At 41.9% G+C, this 26,141-nt stretch overlaps 1 protein-coding gene across 1 annotated transcript in view; it reads right to left on the bottom strand.

Annotated features, from left to right (window-relative positions):
• Window positions 1-26,141, bottom strand: part of LOC126191223 (LHFPL tetraspan subfamily member 3 protein) — a 156,327-nt gene that overhangs the window by 11,836 nt on the left and 118,350 nt on the right. The window contains exon 2 of the mRNA XM_049932025.1: window positions 6,600-6,848. Within this exon, the coding sequence (XP_049787982.1) occupies window positions 6,600-6,848 (249 nt within the window). The remainder of the gene's footprint in view (window positions 1-6,599; window positions 6,849-26,141) is intronic.

The following is a 26,141-nucleotide window of genomic DNA, read 5'->3' as shown; positions in this document are numbered from 1 at the left end:
ATTCTGCATCGAGCGGGCAATGGTCTACTGATCGAGCTATCGAATCACGTCTCGTGATATGCACTCACAGCTTCACTTTCGCCGTTACATCTCCTACCTTCCCGACTTCACATAATGCAAAGGTCCAACATTCGAGTCCCAGTCCAGCATACACTAGCAGCATCCCCATATTCTTTAAAGAATCTAAATGCATATATAAAACAGGAAGTTTCAAATCGGCACACACTCCACTGCAGAGCGGAAAATCATTATAGAATATTATTATTATTATTTCTTTCCTTTCTCAAACGTTATGTCTGGTTAAAAATGGAAAGTGACGCAGACCTTGATCAAGCGTGACTTCCTTTTAACTGTACGGTATATGTTATACTGCATTTTGGAACTTTCGGGTAATTGAATTGTATCAATAATTACTGATTTCTGTAGTTGTATATATACGTTTGGATGTAGCTGTATTGCGTTGATGTACTGGTGGATATTGTGTGGTATGACTCCTGTAGTTGATAGTATAATTGGTATAATGTCAACTTTATTCTGATGCCACATGTCCTTGACTTGCTCAGCCAGTTGAATGTATTTTTCAATTTTTTCTCCTGTTTTCTTCTGTATATTTATTGTATTGGGTATGGATATTTCGATTAGTTGTGTTAATTTCTTCTTTCTATTGGTGAGCATGTCAGGTTTGTTATGTGGTGTTGTTTTATCTGTTATAATGGTTCTGTTCCAGTATAATTTGTATTCATCATTCTCCAGTACATTTTGTGGTGCATACATGTATGTAGGAACGTGTTGTTTTATTAGTTTATGTTGTATGGCAAGTTGTTGATGTATTATTTTTGCTACATTGTCATGTCTTCTGGTGTATTCTGTATTTGCTAGTATTGTACATCCACTTGTGATGTGATCTACTGTTTCTATTTGTTGTTTGCAAAGTCTGCATTTATCTGTTGTGGTATTGGGATCTTTAATAACATGCTTGCTGTAATATCTGGTGTTTATTGTTTGATCCTGTATTGCAATCATGAATCCTTCCATCTCACTGTATATATTGCCTTTTCTTAGCCATGTGTTGGAAGCGTCTTGATTGATGTGTGGCTGTGTTAGATGATACGGGTGCTTGCCATGTAGTGTTTTCTTTTTCCAATTTACTTACTTCGTATCTGTTGATGTTATGTGATCTAAAGGGCTATAGAAGTGGTTATGAAATTGCAGAGGTGTAGCCGATGTATTTATATGAGTGATTGCTTTGTTTATTTTGCTAGTTTCTGCTTGTTCTATAAAGAATTTTCTTAAATTGTCTACCTGTCCATAATGTAGGTTTTTTATGTCGATAAATCCCCTTCCTCCTTCCTTTCTGCTTAATGTGAATCTTTCTGTTGCTGAATGTATGTGATGTATTCTATATTTGTGGCATTGTGATTGTGTAAGTGTATTGACTGCTTCTAGGTCTGTGTTACTCCATTTCACTACTCCAAATGAGTAGGTCAATTTTGGTATAGCATAAGTATTTATAGCTTTTGTCTTGTTTCTTGCTGTCAATTCTGTTTTCAGTATTAGTCTTTGTCTATATTTTTCTTTTAGTTCTTCTTTAATATTCGTATTATCTATTCCTATTTTTTGTCTGCATCCCAGATATTTATAGGCATGTTTTATCCATCACTTCTATGCAGTCGCTGTGGTTATCCAATATGTAGTCTTCTTGTTTAGTGTGTTTTCCCTTAACTATGCTATTTTTCTTACATTTGTCTGTTCCAAAAGCCATATTTATATCATTGCTGAATACTTCTGTTATCTTTAGTAATTGCTTGAGTTGTTGATTTGTTGCTGCCAGTAGTTTTAGATCATCCCTGTATAGCAAATGTGTGATTTTGTGTTGGTATGTTCCAGTAATATTATATCCATAATTTATATCTAAAAACAAAGATGATGTAACTTACCAAACGAAAGCGTTGGTATGTTGACAGATACACAAACAAACACAAACACACACACAAAATTCAAGCTTTCGCAACCCACGGTTGCTTCATCAGGAAAGGGTTTTAAGGGAGAGGGTAAGGAGTCATTCCAATCCCGGGAGCGGAAAGACTTACCTTAGGGGGGAAAAAGGACTGGTATACACTCGCACACACACACACACACACACACACACACACACACACACACACATCCATCCGCACATATACAGACACCTCGGAGGAAGGGCATGGCGCCTCGACAGCCTGCCGGCCGCCCCTGTTTAACGCCGGAGGAACATTGAGGGGGAAGTAGTCTAGCGTATTCTTATCAGTGGAGCGCTGCCAGCCTGTTACGCGCCTTGTGTTTACTCACAACTAATTTTGCAGAAGACAACATTTAATTTGGAAATTCGAATGTAATATTCGATACTGCGGTTACATGTTAAGCCTGAAGCAATTTTGCTAAGCCCTTCAACGGCAGTTTCCGAGTGTTTTCTTCTTCCCGCATTATGGAAAAAAATGGTTGAACATTACTACAGTCAAACATGTCCAACACCTACAATGGCTAGAAGTATTCCGAATGGGTAAATGCGCTGCGAGTAATTACAAGGGAGAAAGACATTGCTAATAAGACTGGTATAAGTTGGGTTTCGACTTATTTTTGAAAATTTTTGCTATCTGTTTCTGAGTGATAGCCTGATGTTTTCGTTTTTGAGCCACGAAACACCTGTCTCCGCCTGCATATACAACAATTAAACATTGGCCGGCACTTTTGTTTGACAACACTACTCGAACACTATCACTTTGCCATTTATTTACTGTGTGATGCGTGTGAATCAATGTTTCATCTTAGTAAACTACTGGTCGCTTTGATTCTGATGAAAACCTGAGAAAGTGTGGTCTTTTAGCAACAATGTCCTCTCGTCCGCACAAAACAAAATGTTAATTTTGACACCTTCTAAAACGAAAATCCATAGACAGAACATTGCTTCTAAGTGTTTCCTTGCAAGCTTTGAAGCTCATTTCTGTTTGACGAAAGTTGTGCAGTTTTCGCAAAGTTCGTATTTCTTTCTATTGTACGTAATGCCATAGAAACTGCTGCCTGATAATACATTTATCCATATCATCGGTCACACACTTATTGTGAGCTTCTTGCTTCTTCTTCTTGGGCGCTGGTTTAACCGTAGCCTCGCTGTCTACATCTACATCTACATGTTTACTCTGCAATTCACATTTAAGTGCTTGGCAGAGGGTTCATCGAACCACAATCAACTATCTCCCTACCATTCCACTCCCGAACAGCGCGCGGGTAAAACGAACACCTAAACCTTTCTGTTCGAGCTCTGATTTCTCTTATTTTATTTTGATGATCATTCCTACCTATGTAGGTTGGCCTCAACAAAATATTTTCGCATTCGGAAGAAAAAGTTGGTGACTGAAATTTCGTAAATAGATCTCGCTGCGACGAAAAACGTCTTTGCTTTAATGACTTACATCCCAACTGGCGTATCATATCTGCCACACTCTCCCCCCTATTACGTGATAATACAAAACGAGCTGCCCTTTTTTTGCACCCTTTCGATGTCCTCCGTCAATCCCACCTAGTAAGGATCCCACACCGCGCAGCAATATTCTAACAGAGGACGAACGAGTGTAGAGTAAGCTGTCTCTTAAGTGGACTTGTTGCATCTTCTAAGTGTCCTGCCAATGAAACGCAACCTTTGGCTCGCCTTCCCTACAATATTATCTATGTGGTCTTTCCAACTGAAGTTCGTAATTTTAACACCCAGGTACTTAGTTGAATTGACAATCTTGAGAATTGTACTATTTATCGAGTAATCGAATTCCAACGGATTTCTTTTGGAACTCATGTGTATCACCTCACAATTTTCGTTATTTAGCGTCAACTGCCATCTGCCACACCATACAGCAATCTTTTCTAAATCGCTTTGCAACTGGTACTGGTCTTCAGATGACATTACTAGACGGTAAATTACAGCATCATCTGCGAACAACCTAAAAGAACTGCTCAGATTGTCACCCAGGTCATTTATATAGATCAGGAACAGCAGAGGTCCCAGGACGCTTCCCTGGGGAACACCTGATATCACTTCAGTTTTACTCGATGATTTGCCGTCTATTGCTACGGACTGCGACCTCCCTGACAGGAAATCACGAATCCAGTCGCACAACTGAGACGATACCCCATAGGCCCGCAGCTTGATTAGAAGTCGCTTGTGAGGAACGGTGTCAAAAGCTTTCCGGAAATCTAGAAATACGGAATCAACTTGAAATCCCCTGTCGATAGCGGTCATTACGTCGTGCGAATAAAGAGCTAGCTGCGTTGCACAAGAACGATGTTTTCTGAAACCATGCTGATTACGTATCAATAGATCGTTCCCTTCGACGAGATTCATAATGTTTGAATACAGTATATGCTCCAAAACCCTACTGCAAACCGACGTCAATGATATAGGTCTGTAGTTCGATGGATTACTCCTACTACCCTTCTTAAACACTTGTGCGACCTGTGCAATTTTCCAATCTGCAGGTACAGATCTATCGGTGAGCGAGCGGTTATATATGATTGCTAAGTAGGGAGCGTAATCTGAAAGGAACCTAATCGGTATACAATCTGGACCTGAAGACTTGCCCGTATCAAGCGATTTGAGTTGCTTCGCAACCCCTAATGTATCTACTTCTAAGAAACTCATGCTAGCAGCTGTTCCTTTTTTCAAATTCTGGAATATTCCATTCGTCTTGCCTGGTGGATGAATTTCGGAAAACTGCGTTCAATAACTCCGCTTTAGCGGCACAGTCGTCGGTAACAGTACCATCGGCACTGCGCAGCGAAGGTATTGACTGTGTCTTGCCGCTTGTGTACTTTACATACGACCAGAATTTCTTCGGATTTTCTACCAAATTTCGAGCTTTGAAGCTTATTTCTGTTTGACGAAAGTTGTGCAGTTTTCGCAAAGTTCGTATTTCTTTCTATTGTACGTAATGCCATAGAAATTGCTGCCTGATAATACATTTATCCATATCATCGGTCACACACTTATTGTGAGCTTCTTGCTTTTTCTTCTTCTTGGGCAATAGGTATTGTTGCGTCCTCTAAAACGAAAACTGTAGAATTCGTTTCGGTAGTTGGCCAAGGGAGTCAAGATTGGTCAGAAGCACTTTCACTGCGTTTCGTAAAGCCGTCGGCACACGGACCGTGCATCCGAACGTTGAGCGTTGAGCGTGCCGAGTTTATGACGTCATGGCGTGGAATTAGCACGTTCGGGAGTCTTTCCGAACGTGCAGAGCAGTATCTGGCATGCCGGATATTCTGAGCGTGCATCTGAGCGTTGACCAATGAGATGGCACAACGCCACCTACGTCACACGCACGCTGCCTCCCTTCAGTACAGAGTTGTGAAGCGCCGTATTGGCATTTATTTCAAGCCTATATGTATATATGCCGTTTCTGAGCGCCAGCAAATTGAGAATCACTGGAAAACCCGTTATTAACTGTGTTATTCGTCCCAATAAAATAATGAGAAACATCACATTCGTGGCAAAAGAATTATTATAACTTGCGTATTAGGAGAGTAGGCTATTTGAAGGCAGCGACACACTGAAGATCCACCCAAAACGCATTGTTCTTGGTACAATTTGTTATAGTTAAATTTCAATTAGTAACATCATTACCTACGATTAACGTTTTTAGCAAGTGGTAAGAAAATATGGCTAAGCCTAAGGAATGTGTTGTTGGTGTAGCGTAATGAGTAGCGTCTCTAACCACTAATGGGTTTTTGTTGGGGCGATGGTTTTTTCCTAACATTCGCGTTTTTATTAGGTTTTGATACTTTATTATTAGTTTCATATATGTTATAATATTTGATGTTATGTAAATACAAGCTCATCTTTTTTGAGGGGTGACCGTTCGATTGGCTTAATCTAGTAGACAGCTTGCGCTACTTGTACAAAGACATTTTGCTCCTTTTTTTTACGCTTCGTAATCCACACGTTGCAAAGATTCTGCTACTGGGTAGGAACAGTGATCAAGTAAGACTGACCTTGGGGTTTTACTAAAATGTGGGAATGATGAAATAATGTTATCTTATGCGGAGAAGTATTCCAAATTTGCACCGCACTGTTTGTAATGGAACTTTTATAAACCTGTGTTCTTATTGAGTGGAAATGGTACTCTCCTTTTCGTGGACGATGACGGAAATGTACATTTTAATAGAGCTAATGTGGGAATTTTACGCGCGCCTGTTGAGTAAACAGTGTGTTTTACGAACTAGAAACATCCCTCAACTGCCGCTGGAGTGCGTTGCGATCGCGTATACCACGTTGGGGACCACGTACCGTATGCACGAGACGCATCGTTCCTGGGCGTTCGGCAGCACGCTGAACTTGGCACGCTCAACGTTGACGTTCGACAGCACGGTCCGTGTGCCGACGGCTTAAGAAAAATTGCGATTGATTGCCGACATTTCCTACAGATTTGTTTAAATAAAATTCCACAAACGTTCTGTAAAAAAAAAACAACGGGGGGGGGGGGGGGGGCGGCAATTTAGCTAATTTAGCAGCTCGCACGGGGCGGCACTTGGGTCTTGCGCCGGCCCTGATAAGATGCGAAGTGGAAGGCACGCACCCTTGTAGAGAGAGCCGTTGTTGGCGTAGGCGGGCTCGGGCTGGAGGCGGACGTGTCGCGTGGCGAGGATGAAGGCGAGAGCGGCGAGGATGGCGGCGTCGAGGCAGCCGATGAGGGCGAGCAGGAAGGCCCAGCGCAGGCCGCACGCGCCCAGCTGGTACAGGCCGGCCGCGGGGCCGCACATGGCTCGCACCTCGGCCGCGTCCCAGCCCGCCGGGAACACCGCCACGCCCGCGCCCAGGCTCACCGCTGCCGACAGCGCCACAAGCGCAAGTTACTACTGGCTGCACTAAAATACACCACTACAAGTCAAAGTGCTGGTCTTTTTTCACAATTAATCACAAAACGCAGGATTCAAAATTATTATTCGGAAACATTGTTTTTGTTACAGGGCAAATACAGGGTGGCGCACGAAATGAGTAACCATTTTGTTTTTGAAAATAAACTTTATTGTCAATACAATCTGAAAGGAACATATACTACAATGAAGAGCCGTCGATGGAGATTTATTCTAACTCGGCACATGCTCCACTGTTGTTGTGGTCTTCAGTCCTGAGACTGGTTTGATGCAGCTCTCGATGCTACTCTATCCTGTGCAAGCTTCTGCATCTCCCAGTACCTACTGCAACCTACATCCTTCTGAATCTGCTTACAAGGGAACCTCCCCATCGCACCCCCCCACAGATTTAGTTATAAGTTGGCACAGTGGATAGGCCTTGAAAAACTGAACACAGATCAACCGAGAAAACAGGAAGAAGTTGTGTGGCACTACGAAAAAAATAAGCAAAATACACAAACCGAGTAGTCCATGCGCAAGATATACAACATCAAGGATAGTTGTGCTCAGGAGCGCCGTGGTCCCGTGGTTAGCGTGAGCAGCTGCGGAACAAAACGTCCTTGGTTCAAGTTTTCCCTCGAGTGAAAAGTTTAATTTTTTATTTTCAGACAATTATCAAAGTTCAGGCACTCACACATACTCAACTTCGCCCTCCAAAATTCCAGGACATGTTCAGATTTGCTTGGACATATGCAGGATTTGACGGTCTACACACGGAAAAAATTGAAAACGTTAAAAACATATGTTTTGGCAGAGCAAAGGGAAAACTGTGCGACTGTGAAACTGTTGCATTCATTTGTTGCACTTTATGTGACAAACTCTTATGTTTTCATCACTTTCTTGCGAGGGATTATCACATCCACAAGGAAACCTAAATCGGGCAAGGTAGAAGAATCTTTTTACCCATTCGCCCAGTGTACAAGTTAGCTGGGTCGACAACATATTCCTGTCATGTGACGCACATGCCGTCACCAGTCCCGTGTAGAATATATCAAACGTGATTTCCTGTGGAGGAATCGGTTGACCTATGACCTTGCTATCAAATGTTTTCGGTTCCCATTGGAGAGGCACGTCCTTTCGTCTACTAATCGCACGGTTTTGCGGTGCGGTCGCAAAACACAGACAGTAAACTTATTACAGTGAACAGAGACGTCAATGAACGAACGGACAGGTCATAACTTTGTGAAAATAAAAAAAAATAAACTTTTCACTCTAGGGAAGACTTGAACCAAGGACCTTTCGCTCTGAGCTGCTCACGCTAACCACGGAACCACGGCGCTCCAGAGCTCACACTCTCCTTGATGTTGCATATCTTGCACATGGACTACTCAGTTTGTATATTTTGCTTATTTTTTTCATAGTTCCACACAACTTCTTCTTGTTTTCTCGATTGATCTGTGTTCAGTTTTTCAAGGCCTATCCACTGTGCCAACTTATAACTAAATCTGTGGGGGGTGCGATGGGGAGGTTCCCTTGTTAGTGTATGCATCTCTTGGTCTTCCTCTACGATTTTTACCCTCCACACTGCCCTCCAGTACTAAATTGGTGATCCCTTTATGCCTCAGAACATGTCCTACCAACCGATCCCTTCTACTAGTCAAGTTGTGCCACAAACTTCTCTTCTCCCCAATCCTATTCAATACTTCATCATTAGTTATGTGATCTACCCATCTAATCTTCAGCATTCTTCTGTAGCACTACATTTCGAAAGCTTCTATTCTCTTCTTGTCTAAACTATAGATCGTCCATGTTTCACTTCCATACATGGCTACACTCCATACAAATACTTTCAGAAACGACTTCCTGACAGTTAAATCTATACTCGATGTTAACAAATTTATCTTCTTCAGAAACGCTTTCCTTGCCATTGCCAGTCTACATTTTATATCCTCTCTACTTCGACCATCATCAGTTATCTTGGTCCCCAAATAGCAAAATTCCTTTACTACTTTAAGTGTCTCATTTCCTAATCTAATTCCCTCAGCATCACCCAACTTAATTCGACTGCATTCCATTATCCTCGTTTTGCTTTTGTTGATGTTCATCTTATATCCTCCGTCCATTCCATTCAACTGCTCTTCCAAGTCCTTTGCTGTCTCTGACAGAATTACAATGTCACCAGCAAACCTCAAAGTTTTTATTTCTTCTCCATGTGTTTTAACACCTACTCCGAATTTTTCTTTGGTTTCCTTTACTGCTTGCTCAATATACAGATTGAATAACATCGGGGAGAGGTTACAACCCTGTCTCACTCCCTTCCCAACCACTGCTTCCCTTTCATGTCCGTCGACTCTTATTAACTGCCATCTGATTTCTGTACAAATTGTAAATAGCCTTTCGCTCTCTGTATTTTACCCCTGCCGCCTTCAGAATTTGAAAGAGAGTATTCCAGTCAACATTGTCAAAAGCTTTCTTTAAGTCTACAAATGCTAGAAACGTAGGTTTGCCTTTCCTTAATCTTTCTTTTAAGATAAGTCGTAGGGTCAGTATTGCCTCACGTGTTCCAACATTTCTACGGAATCCAAACTGATCTTCCCCGAGGTCGGCTTCTACCAGCGTTTCCATTCGTCTGTAAGGAATTTGTGTTAGTATTTTGCAGCCGTGTCTTATTTAACTAATAGTTCGTTAATTTTCACACCTCTCAACACCTGCTTTCTTTGAGACCGGAATAATTATGTTCTTCTTGAAGTTTGAGGATATTTCACCTGTCTCATACATCTTGCTCACCAGATGGAAAAGTTTTCTCATGGCTGACTATCCAGAGGCTATCAGTAGTTCTAATGGAATGTTGTCCACTCACAGGGGCTTGTTTCAACTCAGGTCTTCCAGTGCTCTGTCAAACTTGCACGCAGAGTCATATCTCCCAGTTCATCTTCATCTACGTCCTCTTCGATTTCCATAATATTGCTCTCAAGTACAACGTCCTTGTATATACCCTCTATATACTCCTCCCACCTTTCTGCCTTCCCTTCTTTGTTTAGGACTGGTTTTCTAACTGAGCTCATGATATTCATACAGGTGGTTCTCTTTTCTCCAAAGGTCTCTCTGATTTTCCCGTAGGCAGTACTATCTTACCCCTAGTGAGATAAGCCTCTATATCCTTACATTTGTCCTGCAGCCATACCTGCTTAGCCATTTTGCACTTCCTTTTGATCTCATTTTTGAGACGTTTGTATTCCTTTTTGCCTGCTTCATTTACTGCATTTTTATATTTTCTCCTTTCATCAATTAAATTCATATCTCTTCTGTTACCCAAGAATTTTTACAAGCCCTTGCCTTTTTACGTACCTGATCCTCTGCTGCCTTCACTATGTCATCTCTCAAAGCTACCCACTCTTCGATCTAGAACTCTTACTGTGTGCATTTAAAACTGTCATTTATTTTGAAAAGAAAAAGTTAATACTGAGAACAATTATTTACAGAATTGTAAATTATGAACACAAACATAACCCTACAAAATAATCTAACTCCCATGTATAAAACAGCTTAGACGTCTGATTACTTTACAAAGGAGATGATGTGTTAAGTATTTGACGCTAACCATGTAGTCGAGAAATGTTCGTAATGAAATTTTAAAGTATGTTCGAAGCCGCTACACCCCGTTTATATGGGGCTCCCAAAACCGGATTTCGTAACCAATTTACCAATACCGCTTTTGAGTGGTCATGAAAACACTTCACAACGGATGCTGAAAATCCGCTTCTAGTTGCCGGTTTTCCAATTCCGCAACTGATTTTCACTCCCCCATCAACGCAAACGATTATGAAGCGGGCTTGTCCTATCAAGTTTCGTTTGCTCTTAAAATTCTTCGGCCAATATGGACGGAGTGACTTTTTGTACAGTACAGGATAAGTAGAAATACTAGACTGAAGCTGTTCAGACCTCTTCTAATTGAACAGAAACAGCAATTGCACTGACTAAATCTGAAACTGTAACAGCTGTTTTCGCGAAAAACGGTATTCCAAATTCGGTTTATGTCTTTCTAAAGATGTGTCGCATGTAAAAGTAATGAAATTGTTCTCATTACGAAACACTAGATGGGTATAGTACACGTAATTGGTGCTCTATTTTAAGCAAAAGCTGGTTTTTCTCGCATGTAAATGTTTTTGACGTCATATCTCCTGAGCTGTGTGTACAATGATATACGAGAGGCATTCAATAATTAGACAAACTGGTGTAGAAATGCATCAGTTTATAGAAGAGTTTTGTACTTTCTTGACTTTAGGTTGGCATCACTGGGACGAGATAAGAACAGCTGACGGATAGAAGTAGTTCTGTTCGTAACTTCAATGTCGCGTTGGTGATGATGTGTCCGCTTAGAGTTTCCGTATTAATTGGACAGTGTTCAGTAATCCATTTTTTGCTTTCTCAAGGTGAAAACCCGGCTAAAATCTTTTCCTTTAATTATCACAGTATGGTGAAAGCTGTATGAACCGCGAAAATTTTGAGAAGCTGGTACTACAGTTCAAAAACGGTGGAACCTCGAGGATAGACGAGTAGCATCCTGGCCGGCTAGTTGAAGTATCAACTCCTTCGCCTGAAACTCGCATGACCGACGGAATACAGTTAAATATATAGCAAAAACAGTTGCTGTATGTGTTGGCACTGTTCATAACGTTATCAGTAACAAGCTCAAGCACAGCAAAACAAGAGCGAGTTGGATCTCGAAGAATTAACGCAACATCGCAAGGAAACAAGACTCAAAGTGTGTTTACAGACTTAAAAGATCGCTATGAAAGGGAAGATGACCCTTTTCTAAGGACAATTTTAACGTGTCATGAAACCTGGGTTAACTCCAGGAGGCATTATGTAGCAGCAAAAAATTCGGCGACAATGAGGTGGTCAAAGATTTTGTGGGAAAGTGATTCAAACAACACTTGCAGCGGGGAATGTGAGCTACTGCATGAACTGGGTTAATCAGCTGGTAATATAGATCTGCCAATGTTGTCCGTAGAATTTATCCAAGCGGGGACAAGATTCTACAATTGTCATTTTTGAAACAGCTGATTCGCTGATATTGTGAATGTACCATGTCTTAAGAACTAAAAGTGACGACTGTCCGTAAAACGTATTGCATCTCAAACGAACGATGGGAATCAAATGTTATTACGATATTGCTATTATATCTAAAGGGTAAGATATTCCATTAGCTTGTGCAATGCATATATTTTTAGATTATTAGAATGCAATTTTTTATTCAACTATCTGAAATTAAATTTTGCTCATCATTAAATATAGGGTATACTGCGAGCTATTCATGAAAAAAAAACAATATTTTTATTGGTATACTGGTCATGTTAAATGGACGCTAATAATTAAGTATTTTAAACAGACAAAAAAGAAAGCAAAATTAGTGAGAAGTTCTTGTTGTATAACAACAAACATAACGAACAAAAACTTCCATGTAAAATCGCCTCAAAATGGATTAGCAGGAAATGAACGTTACAAAGTGTTTATTTCAGTTTGAAGCCATCTGTAACAATTTATTTACTTTCAAAACTTCACATTCGACAACGTTAATGGATTTATTGTATTATTTTCATGCCTTCCATTATTTAATGTTGATCAGCACAAAAAAAGTTGAACAAACAGTGTTCAGGAAGTTACCTTTTCGGTTTCTTTGGTAAAGTGTAACCTAAGGCCGCCGCCTTCGACTAGGTGAATATGGTAAACTCCCGAAACCACCATCAAATTAAATTTTACAACCGATTTCTTAACATGTAAGCACTGAATCAAGGCAATGCCCCTCGCCTCAGTTTCACGCATTATTGAGTAGCCCTGCCCTTCCACTTGGACTGTGGGACTTGCACCTCTACGACAGCATGGTGCGCTCTGTTGCACCCCATAGATTGTCAAGTATCTAGTTCTTGGCATGGACAGCTTTTCGGCTTTGAAATTTCACATTGTTTTATTTTTCTCCTCTACTGATGCAGCTGGATACATACCTGAAGTATGAATCACGCCTATAGAATGTCCATGTTCTACACAATTGCTCTGCTGGGTAAGACTCAGTGCATTCTCAGGCAGCCGTAACGGATTTTATTTCACCACAGACAAATGGTAAGTTAGTTATATCTACAGCCACAGATCTCCCGTCGCACTCGAGAATTTTAAATCTGCTGTTTAGTAGTAACCCAAACAGTCATGGCTAGAAATAGGTGAGAACTTTGTATTGAACAAAAGTCTATATCTCTGGTTCCTCTTGTCGACCATTCGGACGCTTCTGTTTATACGAGGGTTGGAACTTAAATAGTGGAAACTATTTATTCACAACCGATACAGAAGAGTTTCATGTTTGCACCTGTTACTGTCCTTCAAAGTAGTCACCAGCGTTGTGCAGAACCCGTTGTCAGCGATGTGGAAGGCTGAGCCTGTTCTGTTGATGGTCCGAGTGCATCAGTCTACTGCCTGTCGAATCTCTGGAACAGTTCTGCATCTTCGGAATCTAATCAAAGTCACAAGGACTTAAGTGGAGTATGGTGGATGGCACAGTACTTGCCAGCCCCATCGACCTAACACAGCAGCCACAGCTTGCTCTGTATGCGCCCGCGCATTGTCGTGCACTATGATGGGTGGGTTGCGCAGAAAGTGTCGGCACTTCTTCCGCAAAGCTGGTCGCAGGTGATGCTCCAAAAACGAACAGTAACACTGTGCATTGACGGTCTGCCGTGGAGGAACGTAATTAATTAGGATAACACTATCACAGTCGTACACGAGAATCACCATAACTTTAGACCGCTCCATTCGCATCATCAACAAAACAGGCTGTGCTAACGGTATACTAAGCCTTCTACATCGCTGGCAACGGGTTCTACACAACGCTGGTGACTACTTTGAAGGACAGTAACAGGTGCAAACATGTAACTGTTTTGTATCGGTTGTGAATAAATAGTTGCCACTATTTTAAGTTCCAACCCTAGTATATGCATTGTAAAGCCAGTGACGCTATTGATAGTGGCTTACAGCTGTTGCAAGCGTGAACATTTTACGTCAGTTCAGTAGTGTGATTTCATCGAAACAAGTAGTGTGAGTAAAATCACTACTTGCATTTGGGAGCCAGAATATCATCTGCAGTTCATCACTGCGCCCCGCACATCGTTAAAGCACGTTTATGGCCTCGTGGCACAATATGTAATCATTCAGCCGGAAATTGCCACACCCAAAGAGGAAGAGAGAAGCCATGAAGGACGCATATGGTCAGTAATAGTAATACGATTGTAATCCTCCCCCACACTTCCCTCTCCTCGAAAGTCGTGCGTGTTAGAGCGCCTCTTCTGGGACGTGGAGGTGCGCCGGGGCCGGATCAGATCGGCATATCGGATTAACGACAAGGGTCGGTGTGCTGGCTATCCTGGACGAGGTTTTTTGGCGGTTTCCCACATCCGTTAAGGTGAATACCGGGGTAGTATCGAAGCCCACTTCAATTACACTTTCGCTCACTTTCACATGAGTAACACTAATCGCAGACAGGTGGAGAACACATATTCCGTCCCGTGGGTTTACGGAGCAGTGTCAAGAAGAGCATCCGGACACCCCTTAAACGAACTACTCCAGATCCGGTGCTGACCCTGCTCCGATGCGAGACAAAGACGCAAGAAAAAAAGAAGAAGAATATTAAGATCGTACACAGCTTTAGTACTGTACCCCTGTAAAAACCACAGGATTCATGGTGGCCAAGTTAACGTGTATCACCAGCTTATACGGTATATGTCCTAAGGTCATTTGTACATCACACGGAAGACTTTAGAGCGGCAAATTACGAACTGTGATTTTTCAGCTTCTCCCGGCATAATTCAGCTCACCCGTAAGTCATCCACCAGTTACAACGTACCCGCGTCCACAGCAAAAGCACACAATTTGCACAAAGGTTTCTGAACAGTACGCCCTGACGCTATGAAACCTTCATCATCTTACTCCGCTGTCTTTTGCGACACAGACTGTCGCAGTTGTCATTTAGAGAGAGGCCAAGCCACTGACCTTCAGGTCAGTCATTCCTCGACAGATGCTAAAATTTTGTGAGCAAATAACCAATACATCGTCTACCGCAACATACTCTTCACGCTCCTTGCCACTCGCAGGTCAATTATGATTTTGCTTTTGTTAAAGTTTCTTTAATTGACTATTTTCTTCCTAAAGACGGCAATTCGAATCATGATTTCTTTTATCCTCGGGTCATATTACGTGTCGTTCATACAGCGACACATCACGGTATAATGATGGTCGTTATGTTTCTGCTTATCAACATATTTTACCTTTTCGTTACCTCCATAAATGGGAATTTGATGAATTTCTTAAAATTGGTAACGACATGGATGGTGTTTCATAGCATTTGAAAGTTATTTTGGTTACTGAACTTGACATCAGCCGTTTTCTCGCAGTAGTCGTCGTCGACTGTAACTCCGATAAATTGACAATAGCAAACGTGACACGTTTTAGTGATTTACTTCTGCCATCAGAAAATTTATCTCGCAAACGACTAATGCCATCTTTCTTATTTCGGATAATCACTTCTGTTACACAAAATGTGTTCCGTAGCTTTTGTACTTAGATACGTTCAATCTTATTTCTCACTGAGAATAAGCATTTATGTTACCAGTAAGATTATTTTTTTCCGATTTCTTGCAGTAATCACGAAGTGTTTCACGTACTGATTCTCATTTAAAAGTGCTTTAGGACTTGTAATTTTACATTAGGTAGTGTGTTTTCTGACGGCTCAAGTTTTTAAATTTTATGTATCAACAGAAGTAAAACACGTATTACGGAATGTAGTCGAATTAATTTAGGCGGTGCTGACGGAATCAGATTGGGAAATGAGACACTTAAAGTAGTCGATGTATTTCGCTATTTAGGCAACGTAGGGACTGACGATCCCTGAAGTTTTGAGGATATAAAATGGAGACATGCAGTAGCAAGAACAACGTTCCTAAAAAGGATAAATTTGCTACCGTCGAATATAAATTTAAATGTTAGAGAGCTTTTTCTGATGGTAATTCTCTTGAGTGTAGCCTCGTACGGAAGTGAAACATGAGAGATACACAATTTAGACAAGAGAAAAGAAGCTTTTGAACTGGATTGCGACCGTAAAATGCTGAAGATTAGATAAGTATATCGAATACTAATGAAGAGTTACAGGATCGAACAGGGGGAAAAATTGTGGCACAACTTGAGTAAAAGAAGGAACCAGTTTATGGGACACATCCACAGTTATTAAGGAATCGTTAGTTTGACAATGGAGGGATATGTATGTGGGAGGGAGAGGGGATGCTGAAGATTAGATAAGTATATCGAATACTAATGAAGAGTTACAGGATCGAACAGGGGGAAAAATTGTGGCACAACTTGAGTAAAAGAAGGAACCAGTTTATGGGACACATCCACAGTTATTAAGGAATCGTTAGTTTGACAATGGAGGGATATGTATGTGGGAGGGAGAGGGGGGGGGGCGTAGAAATTGTAGAGGGAGACCAAGACTCGAATACAGCAAGCCGGTTTAAACGGATGTAGGTTGCAGTAGCTATGCAGAGATGGAGAGTCTTTCACAGAATGACTAGCCCACAGAGCGTCATCAGAACAATTCTGGGAAAGAAAACAACACTTGTCTCCGTTTAAAGGAAATGGTACAGCTCGCCGGTTGACTAGCCAATCTTCGCATAGTTAGCAGTTCTGAGAACAGTGTTTATCACACAAACCAGTAATTGCCTTGCGATAAAGACGTAAAAACAAAAACAGCTGTTAAATTCACAACATGTATAGCGTGAATAAGTGACTGTTTTGTGTTAAAAAGTACAGGCAGCTGTTGTCACTAACGAAAACATTCGAAGCAGAATTGTTCTTTAACGCCCGTTTTACACGACGACCTACTGGTCAAAAGCTACTACTCACAGTGTGTGCACCTTTCGTCCTAATCAGGACGGGAGTCTGTCTACGACGTCAATGATCTATAGACTGTGCCAAGTGAGGAATTCTAAATTTCCGAGTCTGCTACACATCTCGCATGCGCTGAAACAAGGGACTATGGTGGCATCTGCATTAGCAGACATCGGAAGTTAACCTAGCCTGGAAGAGCTCACTCCCATTATAGAAAAGGAATTGCTGTCTTTGTGTCTTCTTAATATTTACTGTGGTGTCTGATTTGTTTTCGTGACACACTGGAAAGTTACACAAGCGTCTGGTATTTTTTTTTTTTTTTCCTACTAATGTTCTCCTACAAGAGAGACGAGATATTTGAAACCAGAAAGGTATTTACGTTTTACAGAGAAAGCTTACACTATTCAAAAATATGAGCGTAAATTGATAAACATGTTTTAATGGATATTATTTCAGCAGTGAAAAGTCAGAATTATCTACGCACTTTGGAAGAAAAGAAGATATAAACGATATTTAAAGCAAAAAGGTGTTATGTACTGCGTTCTAGATATTGTTTGACGTGTTTGCAAGTATATTTCTTCTTCTTCTCCGCGGATGGATCACTTAGGACCACGCGTAATCAACATTTGTTAGCCTTCCTTTTCGCCCAGTATTCCTTCATAAACAACGAATGGGCTAGCTTCCGTTGCGTATCCAAGTATGTCGGTGAGTTTTTCTCTCTTCTTCCTCAAAACCCCGTGTGTTTGTGATTTTTCTGATTACATTTCTATCATGTAGATTCTCTCAGGTCTTTTTCCGTCTGTTTGTACCAGTTCGGTCTTGTAGTTTTGCTCTTTGAAAATGTATGGATTTTGTGCTTTAACCTGTTTGAGTCCATTTTTTCTAAATGCCCCATGAATTGGATTCTTCTCATGCGCTTTGTGTCTGTTATTTTAGAGATATTTTTATATATTTCTGCATTACTGCACACCATCTTTAGTTCTTGGTCCTAGGATTTTCCTCATTATTTTACGTTCTTTCACTTCTAATTCCTCTTTCAGTGTTCTGTGTTGAAGGTTTAGTGTCTCAGATGTGTATAGAGCTTGGGGTTTAATTACTATTGTGTAGTGGCGTATTTTGCAGTTCCACGACAGACTCTTTGTGTTGTAAATGTTTTTTTGCTACCTGAAACGCCGTCTCCATTTTCTGGACTCTTGATCTGAATGATTTCTTTTCATTACAATTTTCTGTAATCCATTCACCTAAATATTTAAATTCTTTTACTCGAGAGATGTAGTTATTGGCAATTTTGAGATCAGAAGGTGCATCTTTGATGTCAGTCATAAATTTTGTTTTTTCAAATGAAATTTGTAATCCTATTTTTGCTGCCTGCTCTTGTAATAATTCTAGCTGTTTTTGTGCATGGGTAATGTCTTGTGCGATCAGTGCCATGTCATCAGCAAATGCTAAACAGTCTAATTCTTTGCCCTTACGTCTTGGTCCCAGTCTGTGTGCTGGTGCACCTGCTTTTCTCCATTCTCTAACAACCTTTTCAAGAGCACAATTGAAGGGCACTGGGGACAGTACATCCCCATGTCGTACTCCTGTGTTTATTTCAAATTCTGTGCTCAATTCTCCCATACATTTTACTTTGGATTTGGTCTCCGTGAGTGTTTATTTTATGATGTTTGTTGTCTTTTGATCCAGTCCAAAAAAAAAAAAAAAAGGTTCAAATGGCTCTGAGCACTATGGGACTCAACATCTTAGGTCATAAATCCCCTAGAACTTAGAACTACTTAAACCTAACTAACCTAAGGACATCACACACACCCATGCCCGAGGCAGGATTCGAACCTGCGACCGTAGCAGTCCCGCGGTTCCGGACTGCAGCGCCAGAACCGCACGGCCACCGCGGCCGGCTGATCCAGTCCAAATTCCGCTAATACTTCAGAAAGGGATTTTCGGTCTATAATGTCACATGCTTTTTTAAAGTCGACAAACGTAATGACATAACTTTTGTTTGAAGTACTAGGCAAGTATATATTTTATCGGACAAATAAATTTATTTGTTCTGAAATGTCTGGATGAAGCTTTTTCTATTCGTTCTGCTTTGGTCGTTAATAAACTCTGTCATCGTTGTCTGTTCCTCCTTTTTGTTACTATGTTTCGATTTTTTTTGTAAAAACGATAGTCCCTCATAACCTCATTTTTACCGTTCGGATGCCAAACTACACGGCACGCAGCTCTCATAACACACGCAGTTTTGGTGCTGCCGTGTAAGTGAAAATGACCACTCGAAACAGACGACACAGTACAGCAGTAAAACACCCTGTGCACTGCTGTAGACTCACTTGTCTCGAGTAGTCAGTTGAGACAAGAAAAGTATAAAAGGAGCTACCGCAAATAGACATCCGAGCGATGAAATGCAAGCAAGAACGGCGCACAACCGTTGAGTTGTAATCTTGAAGGGCAGCCTTCGCGAGGAATGCTGTGTGTCGGCAGGTGTTGCTGCTGTGGCCTACTGCAGAAGCGGCGCGGGTACCGTTAGAGGCGTGGGCCGAAGGTTGCCTGTCTGCCTCCTGCCCCTTCACACTCTCCTAGACTGCTGCAAGCTGCCTGCGCTTTTGCCGCTCTGGGTTCCGCGAGTAAACACACAGCTGCACACACATCCTCTCGCTCCTGCACGAGCGACTTTCTCGCTTCAGTCGACTACTCGGGACGAGGGAGACTACAAGGTGAAATGGGACTACCTTCCCAATCGTACCTGAAATTCCTTCCTCATGTCGAAATTCTCTGAAGAGATCAATTTAGCTCTAATTTTTAACTTTCTGGACTTTATATTGTTATGTCTATACCCAGTTCCATTAGTAAACTGCCCTTTCAAAAACTAGTACAAATGAATTTACTATTTCATATTAAATTTGACATTAATATATTAGCCGATTTATATTAACAATTATGGGCAGTAAGCCGTTTGTTACTAATTCAACCTTGAAATTTTGTGATATTAATTGTGCAGTCCTGATGCACCACAAATTCTTGAAAATTTACCTCTCTCATGTTTCCGAAAATTTACTATATTTACTCGTAACATTATTTAAAATCATAGCTCTACTTGAGAGCTATCATAGGCACCAATAACAATATTTTATTCAAAATAATTTGTTCATAATTAACTAAAATGTAATTTAAATTGTTATACTGTAACACGCATTGAAATTGTATATGGAATTAAGTAAACTCTTCCAAATTGCATATCAGAGCATGTAGGGCAACATGTGGCCCGTTTTTTGGTGTAAGTAACGAAAATCATCTAACAACTTTTAATTGTGGTTTTGTAAAGCTTACATTTAACAATGTATTCAAATTTTTTACCGTATATAAAAGGAAGTGGCGCATGAGCTACACCGGCAGAGTAAGTAAGAATGTAATAGTCGAAGTAAGGGAAAGTCAGTGAGAAACTCAAGTCAGTGAGTCTGCATTATTGCCTTTCGGAAGCCGTTTGTGTGAGACTCTTTCGGAGGCTGTCAGACAATAACATGTATCTCCCATCAATGTATATACCATTCAGTTACAATACAAAACAAGAAAAGTGATATACACTGTGTTTTATTTAAAAATTAGTACATCAGCAACGACAGACTGAAGTTTCTGAAGCAACAACCCCCTAGGATACCAAAGCTGAGCATCTTATCATATGGAACAGCAAAGTTACTATGTGAACTTTTATGAACTGTGCTTGAAATTTTCTAGTTTCCATTCGTCTTTGTATTTGTGAATGGTGGAGGCCCAAATTATTAAGTTGCTCCGATGGTATTGCTGAGAATTGGTTCAAATGGCTCTAAGCACTATGGGACTTAACATCTGAGGTCACCAGTCCCCTAGACTTCGAGCTACTTAAACCTAACTAACCTAATGACATCACACACATCCATGCCCGAAGCAGGATTCGAACGTGCTACCGCAGCAGCAGCGCGGTTCCGGACTGAAGCGTCAAGAACCGCTCGACCACAAGGGCCGGCTGATTGAGAATTCACTAGTCCAGTTGTAGAAAGCGCGAAAAACTGTATATTTTATTCACACTCAGCGTCGGTGGTAATTAAAATGCTTCCGTCCTCCTAAACTTATATAAGAGTGGCATTTTAGAGGGATTGCATGAAGTTTTAATTATAAGCGGAAAAAAATAAAGTTACCCAATTATTTTTTTATATGTATGCCCGTACACTCGAAGACGAAGAAAAAACGACGCACAACGAATGAGATGTAAGTCGGTAAATGTGATCTACATGTACAGACAAGAGGAAGAGCTTCACAAATTAAGCAAGTCAATAACGCGTTGGTCCACCTCTGGACCTCACGCAAGCAGTGAGTCCGCTTGTCATTGATTGACACAGTGGTTGGATGTCCCCCTGAGGGATTTCGTGCCGAATTCCGTCCATTTGCCGCTTTAGATCGCCAAAATCCAAAGATGGTTGGAGGGCCTTGCCCATAATGTCCCAGAAGTTCTCAACTGGGGAGATCCGGCGACCTTTCTGGCCAAATTTCGGTTTGGCAATCACGAAGAAACTCGTGCTGTGTGCGGGCGGGCATTACCTTGCTGAAATTTAAGCCCAGGATGGCTTGCTATGAAGGGCAACAAAAATGGTTCAAATGGCTCTGAGCACTATGGGACTCAACTTCTCAGGTCATTAGTCCCCTAGAACTTAGAACTAGTTAAACCTAACTAACCTAAGGACATCACACACACCCATGCCTGAGGCAGGATTCGAACCTGCGACCGTAGCGGTCTCGCGGTTCCAGACTGCAGCGCCTAGAACCGCACGACCACTTCGGGAAGGGCAACAAAACGGGGCTTAGAATATCGTCGACATACTGCTGTGCTATAAGAATGCCGCCGATGACTACCAAAGGGTTCCTGATATGAAATGAAATGGACCCTAGACTATCACCCCTGGCTGTCGGGGCAAGTTGGTACCACACCGCCGACTAGGCCATCTATACAGACATCCTCAGCCTGGAATCTCATTGACTAGAGTAAGATTGTCTTCAGTGATGAGTCACGCATCTAAGTGAGCTCCGACGACCCGCGAAGACGTGTTTGGAGACGTCCCGGTCAGCGGTGGAGTATCAACCTGACTGTAGTCCGCCATACGGCCCTTTGGTTGTCATCTGCGGAATCCTTACAGCACAGCAGTACGTCGACGATATACTATGCCCCGTTTTGTTGTCCCTCAAGGCAAGTCATTCTGGTCTTACATTTTAGCAAGATATTGTGTTCCCCCCACCCTCCCCAACGCGGCGAGAGTTTCTATTGCTTGTCTCCGTGTTTACCAAACGCTACCTTGGTCAGCAAGGTCGCAAGATCTCTCCCCAATGTAGATCGTTTGGAGCATTATGAGGAAGGCCCTCCAAACTATCTTGGGATTTTGACGATCTAACGTGCCAATTGGACAGAATTTGGCAGAATACCCCTCAGGAGTCTAACAATACTATCAATAAATGCCAAGCCGAATAACTACCTGCATAATGGCCAGAAGTGGATAAACGCGTTATTGACTAGCTCTTTGTCTCGCACAAATCATCCAGTTTTTCTGAAATTGCAACGGATTGTTTTTTTTTTTTTTTTTTATCTTAGAGTGTGTAAGATGCACCGCTGGTACACATGCCAGCGCTTTGACAAAGTTGAGTTATAGTACGGTGTAAGAATTTATTGCTAGAGCACTGGAGCAGATGTAAATTCGATGGATTGCTCACGCGCTGCCTGCGATATGTAAGCTACAGTAGAATCGCAGACCAGAGAGCAGTGTCGGCAGCAATAGGAGTAGTAGCTCGCAGTCGGGCGGTTGAGTCAGCTCGCTCTTAGAGAGCAGTTGTCTAGTTGTATAGTTCACAGAGAGCACTTGTCCTGTATGGAATTACCAAGGCCGGTCGTGGAGAACGATGGCGGTGCCTAAGCGATGTAGTATAAGGTAAAAGCAAAATAATTAGTATCTATTGCCGCGCGCATATATTTATTGCTACAACTCATTTTGTACTATTGTTGTATCAAAGTCACAGGTAAAGATTTTTCAATAATAATCTTTCTTACAAAGATAATTTTTGACATTCATCTGAATTTAAAGTTTTTACTAATTTCTCCTATCCATAGTCATGCCAATTATCGTAAATAAAATCAGTTGTTTTTCATACATAACAAAATCTAATGGCCAGCATTTCTCTGGGATGTGCCAGAAAAGATTCTTATAGGAGCAGATATATACGCGTTATCCGGCGACATAATTGAGGTAAGAATTTTCAGTTTATTCATAATGAATTTTCAGGGCCATGAAGCAGCATTGCTGACGTCTAGATTTTCCAGTTTAGATTCACAGTCAGTTAATTATTGAAAGGTTATATATATGAGTCGCATTTTCATTGGAACATCAGTCACAATTTATTGGGAGGTTACGAAAGAATTTAACTGTTGGGAGGTTACAACAGTAATTCGATTTCTCCCAACGCTGCAACAATTCATGCTGATTTGGTGGAAGTTTACGGCACTAATGCACCATATAATATGACACAGTGGTTGGGAGGAGCAGACGCTTCTACTGTGGTCAAACAATTCTGAATGACAAAGTAGGGAGTGGGAGACCATCTCTCTCTAAAGAACCCGGAAACTGAGACGGAGACATGTTGCTCTAAGACTAGCATAATACAATCCAGGCGATAGCGCAAAATGTAAAAATCAGTCATGAGTCAGTTTTCCACAACGTGTAAGACATTTTAAACGTGACAAAGGATACCGAGCGCTGAAAAAAATGGTTCAAATGGCTCTGAGCACTATGGAACTTAACATCTGTGGTCATCAATCCCCTACAACTTAGAACTACTTAAACCTAACTAACCTAAGGAAATCACACACAGCCATGCCCGAGGCAGGATTCGAACCTGCGACCGTAGCGGTCACGCGGTTACAGACTGAAGCGCCTATAACCGCACGGCCACACCGGCCGGCCCGAGCGCTGAATTCCGCTACTCCTAACTCTATTCAAAGACCAAAGAACCGAGGCAGCAGAGGTAGTTGTACAGCCGTGTCACGCCAGTCTCTGGCTTCTTCAGCCCCTCCTAATCATCATGGACGACTGCTGGGTTACTAAGACCTCGAGGCAAAAGTTGATTCACCGCCTCCGAAAATGGCGAAGACCCAACCATTATCGGTCAATTTGATTTTTTATTTATTTATTTATTATATTTATTATTATTTTTTAATGACATGATATGTCAACAGGTTATGCTCTTAAGGGGAAAAACTCCTCAAGAGGTTACCGGTGGCTGTCGAGAAGAAGCGCCACGGGGGCCTGTACGAAAGGAAGCTTTCGTTCCACCGCAACCCGCCAATTCTTTCTGCATCAAAGTCTGCCTTATCACTGCTATCAAATTCTGCCTCACCATCTGCATTCTCCTGACGTAGCACTCAGTGACATTCCTCCACCCTCGAGTGAAAAAAAACAAGGCAGGCACTTAAAAAATGACGAAAGGAGTTTAGAGGTTCAATGTTTTCTGAACAGTCAAAATTTAAATTTCTGCAACCGAACTTCCGCCAAGCTACTCGTCGTTGGGAAAATCCTGTCGCTATCTCGGTGAATATGGAAAGAAAGACTTCATCGTCAGAATAGTTCAAATGGCTCTAAGCACTATGGGACTTAACATCTGAGGTCATCAGTCCCCTAGACTTAGAACTACTTAAACCTAAATAACCTAAGGACATCACACACACCCATGCCCGAGGCAGTATTCGAACCTGCGACCGTAGCACCAGCGCGGTTCCGGACTGAAGCGCCTAGAACCGCCCGGCCACAGCGGCCGGCCATGGTCAAAATGTTTTGTTTCTATGCGCTAATTGCGAATTCGCGACTACCCTATTCTCCACCCCACCCCCACCCCCCTTCGTCCCGAACTGCACAACATAGCGCGTTATTCTCGTACTGAAACCAGAATGTCACGAGTGGTTTGTTGTATTTTCCCGTGACGTTACCAAAATGGCGCATCTGCAGAAAAGCGTCTGTTCTACGATTTGGTGCCCTTATTTTTAGTGAAAGAAGAATCGCATCGGACGTCAACGAAACGTCGCGGTTCAATGGTGGTGCGTTCAGCGAAACCGAGGGTATGAGAGACCGTCCGTCTTATGATAAGTCGGAATGTAGTAACAGCATTAGTAAACTAACAAAGATAAAGTCTAAAACGCAGAACGGATGGTCTTGATTGAAGTCCTAAGGCAAATTTCCGCACTTATGAGAACTGAAAGAATAGGAATAGTGTAGCTAAAATATTTCAGATAGTCAACATTTAAGTGCTGGAGAAAATATACGCTATACATATAGTGAAGCGCCAAAGAAACTGGTATAGGCATGCGTATTCAAATACAGGGATATGTAAACAGGCAGAATACGGCGCTGTGGTCGGCAACGCCTATGTAAGACAAGTGTCTGGCACAGTTGTTTATCGGTTACTGCTACCACAACGGCAGGTTATCAAGATTTAAGTGAATTTGAACGTGATGTTATAGTCGGTGCAAGAGCGATGGGACACAGAATCTCAGAGGTAGCGATGAAGTGGCGATTTTCCCGTACGACCATTCCACGAGTGTACCGTGAACATCAGGAATCCGGAAAAACGTCAAATATCCGACATCGCTACGGCCGGAAAAAGATCTTGCAAGAACGGGACCAACAACGACTGAAGAGAATCGTTCAACAGAAGTGCAACCCTTCCGCAAACTGCTGCAGATTTCAATTCTGGGCCTTCAACAAGTTTCAGCGTGCGAATCATTCAACGAAACATCATCGATATGGGCTTTCGGAGCCGAAGGTCCACTAGTGTACCCTTAATTACTGCACGACACGAGGCTTTACGCCTCGCCTGAGCCCGTCAACATCGACATTGGACTGTTGATGACTGGAAACATGTTGCCTGGTCGGACAAGTCTCGTTTCAATTTGCATCGAGCGGATGGACGTGTACGGATACGGAGACAACCTCATGAATCCATGGACCCTGCATGTTAGCAGGGGCTGTTCAAGCTAGTGGAGGCTCTGTAATGGTGTCAGGCCTGTGTAGCTGGACTGATACGGGGCCACTGGTACGTCTAAATACGACTCTGACAGGTGACACGTACGTAAGCAAGCAGTCTGATCACCTGAGTCCATTCATGTCCATTGTGCATTCCGACGGATTTGGGCAATTACAATAGGACAATGCGACCCCCCACACGTCCAGAATTGTTACAGAGTGGCCCCAGGGACACTCTTCTAAGTTTAAACACTTCCGCTGGCCACCGAACTCCCCAGACATGAACATTATTGAGCGTATCCGGGATGC

Source organism: Schistocerca cancellata, chromosome 6, assembly GCF_023864275.1.
Source record: "Schistocerca cancellata isolate TAMUIC-IGC-003103 chromosome 6, iqSchCanc2.1, whole genome shotgun sequence".
In the NCBI taxonomy this organism is placed as follows: domain Eukaryota; kingdom Metazoa; phylum Arthropoda; class Insecta; order Orthoptera; family Acrididae; genus Schistocerca; species Schistocerca cancellata.
The sequence above is the reverse complement of the archived record's forward strand: the minus strand, read 5'-3'. Positions and strand labels throughout refer to the sequence as shown.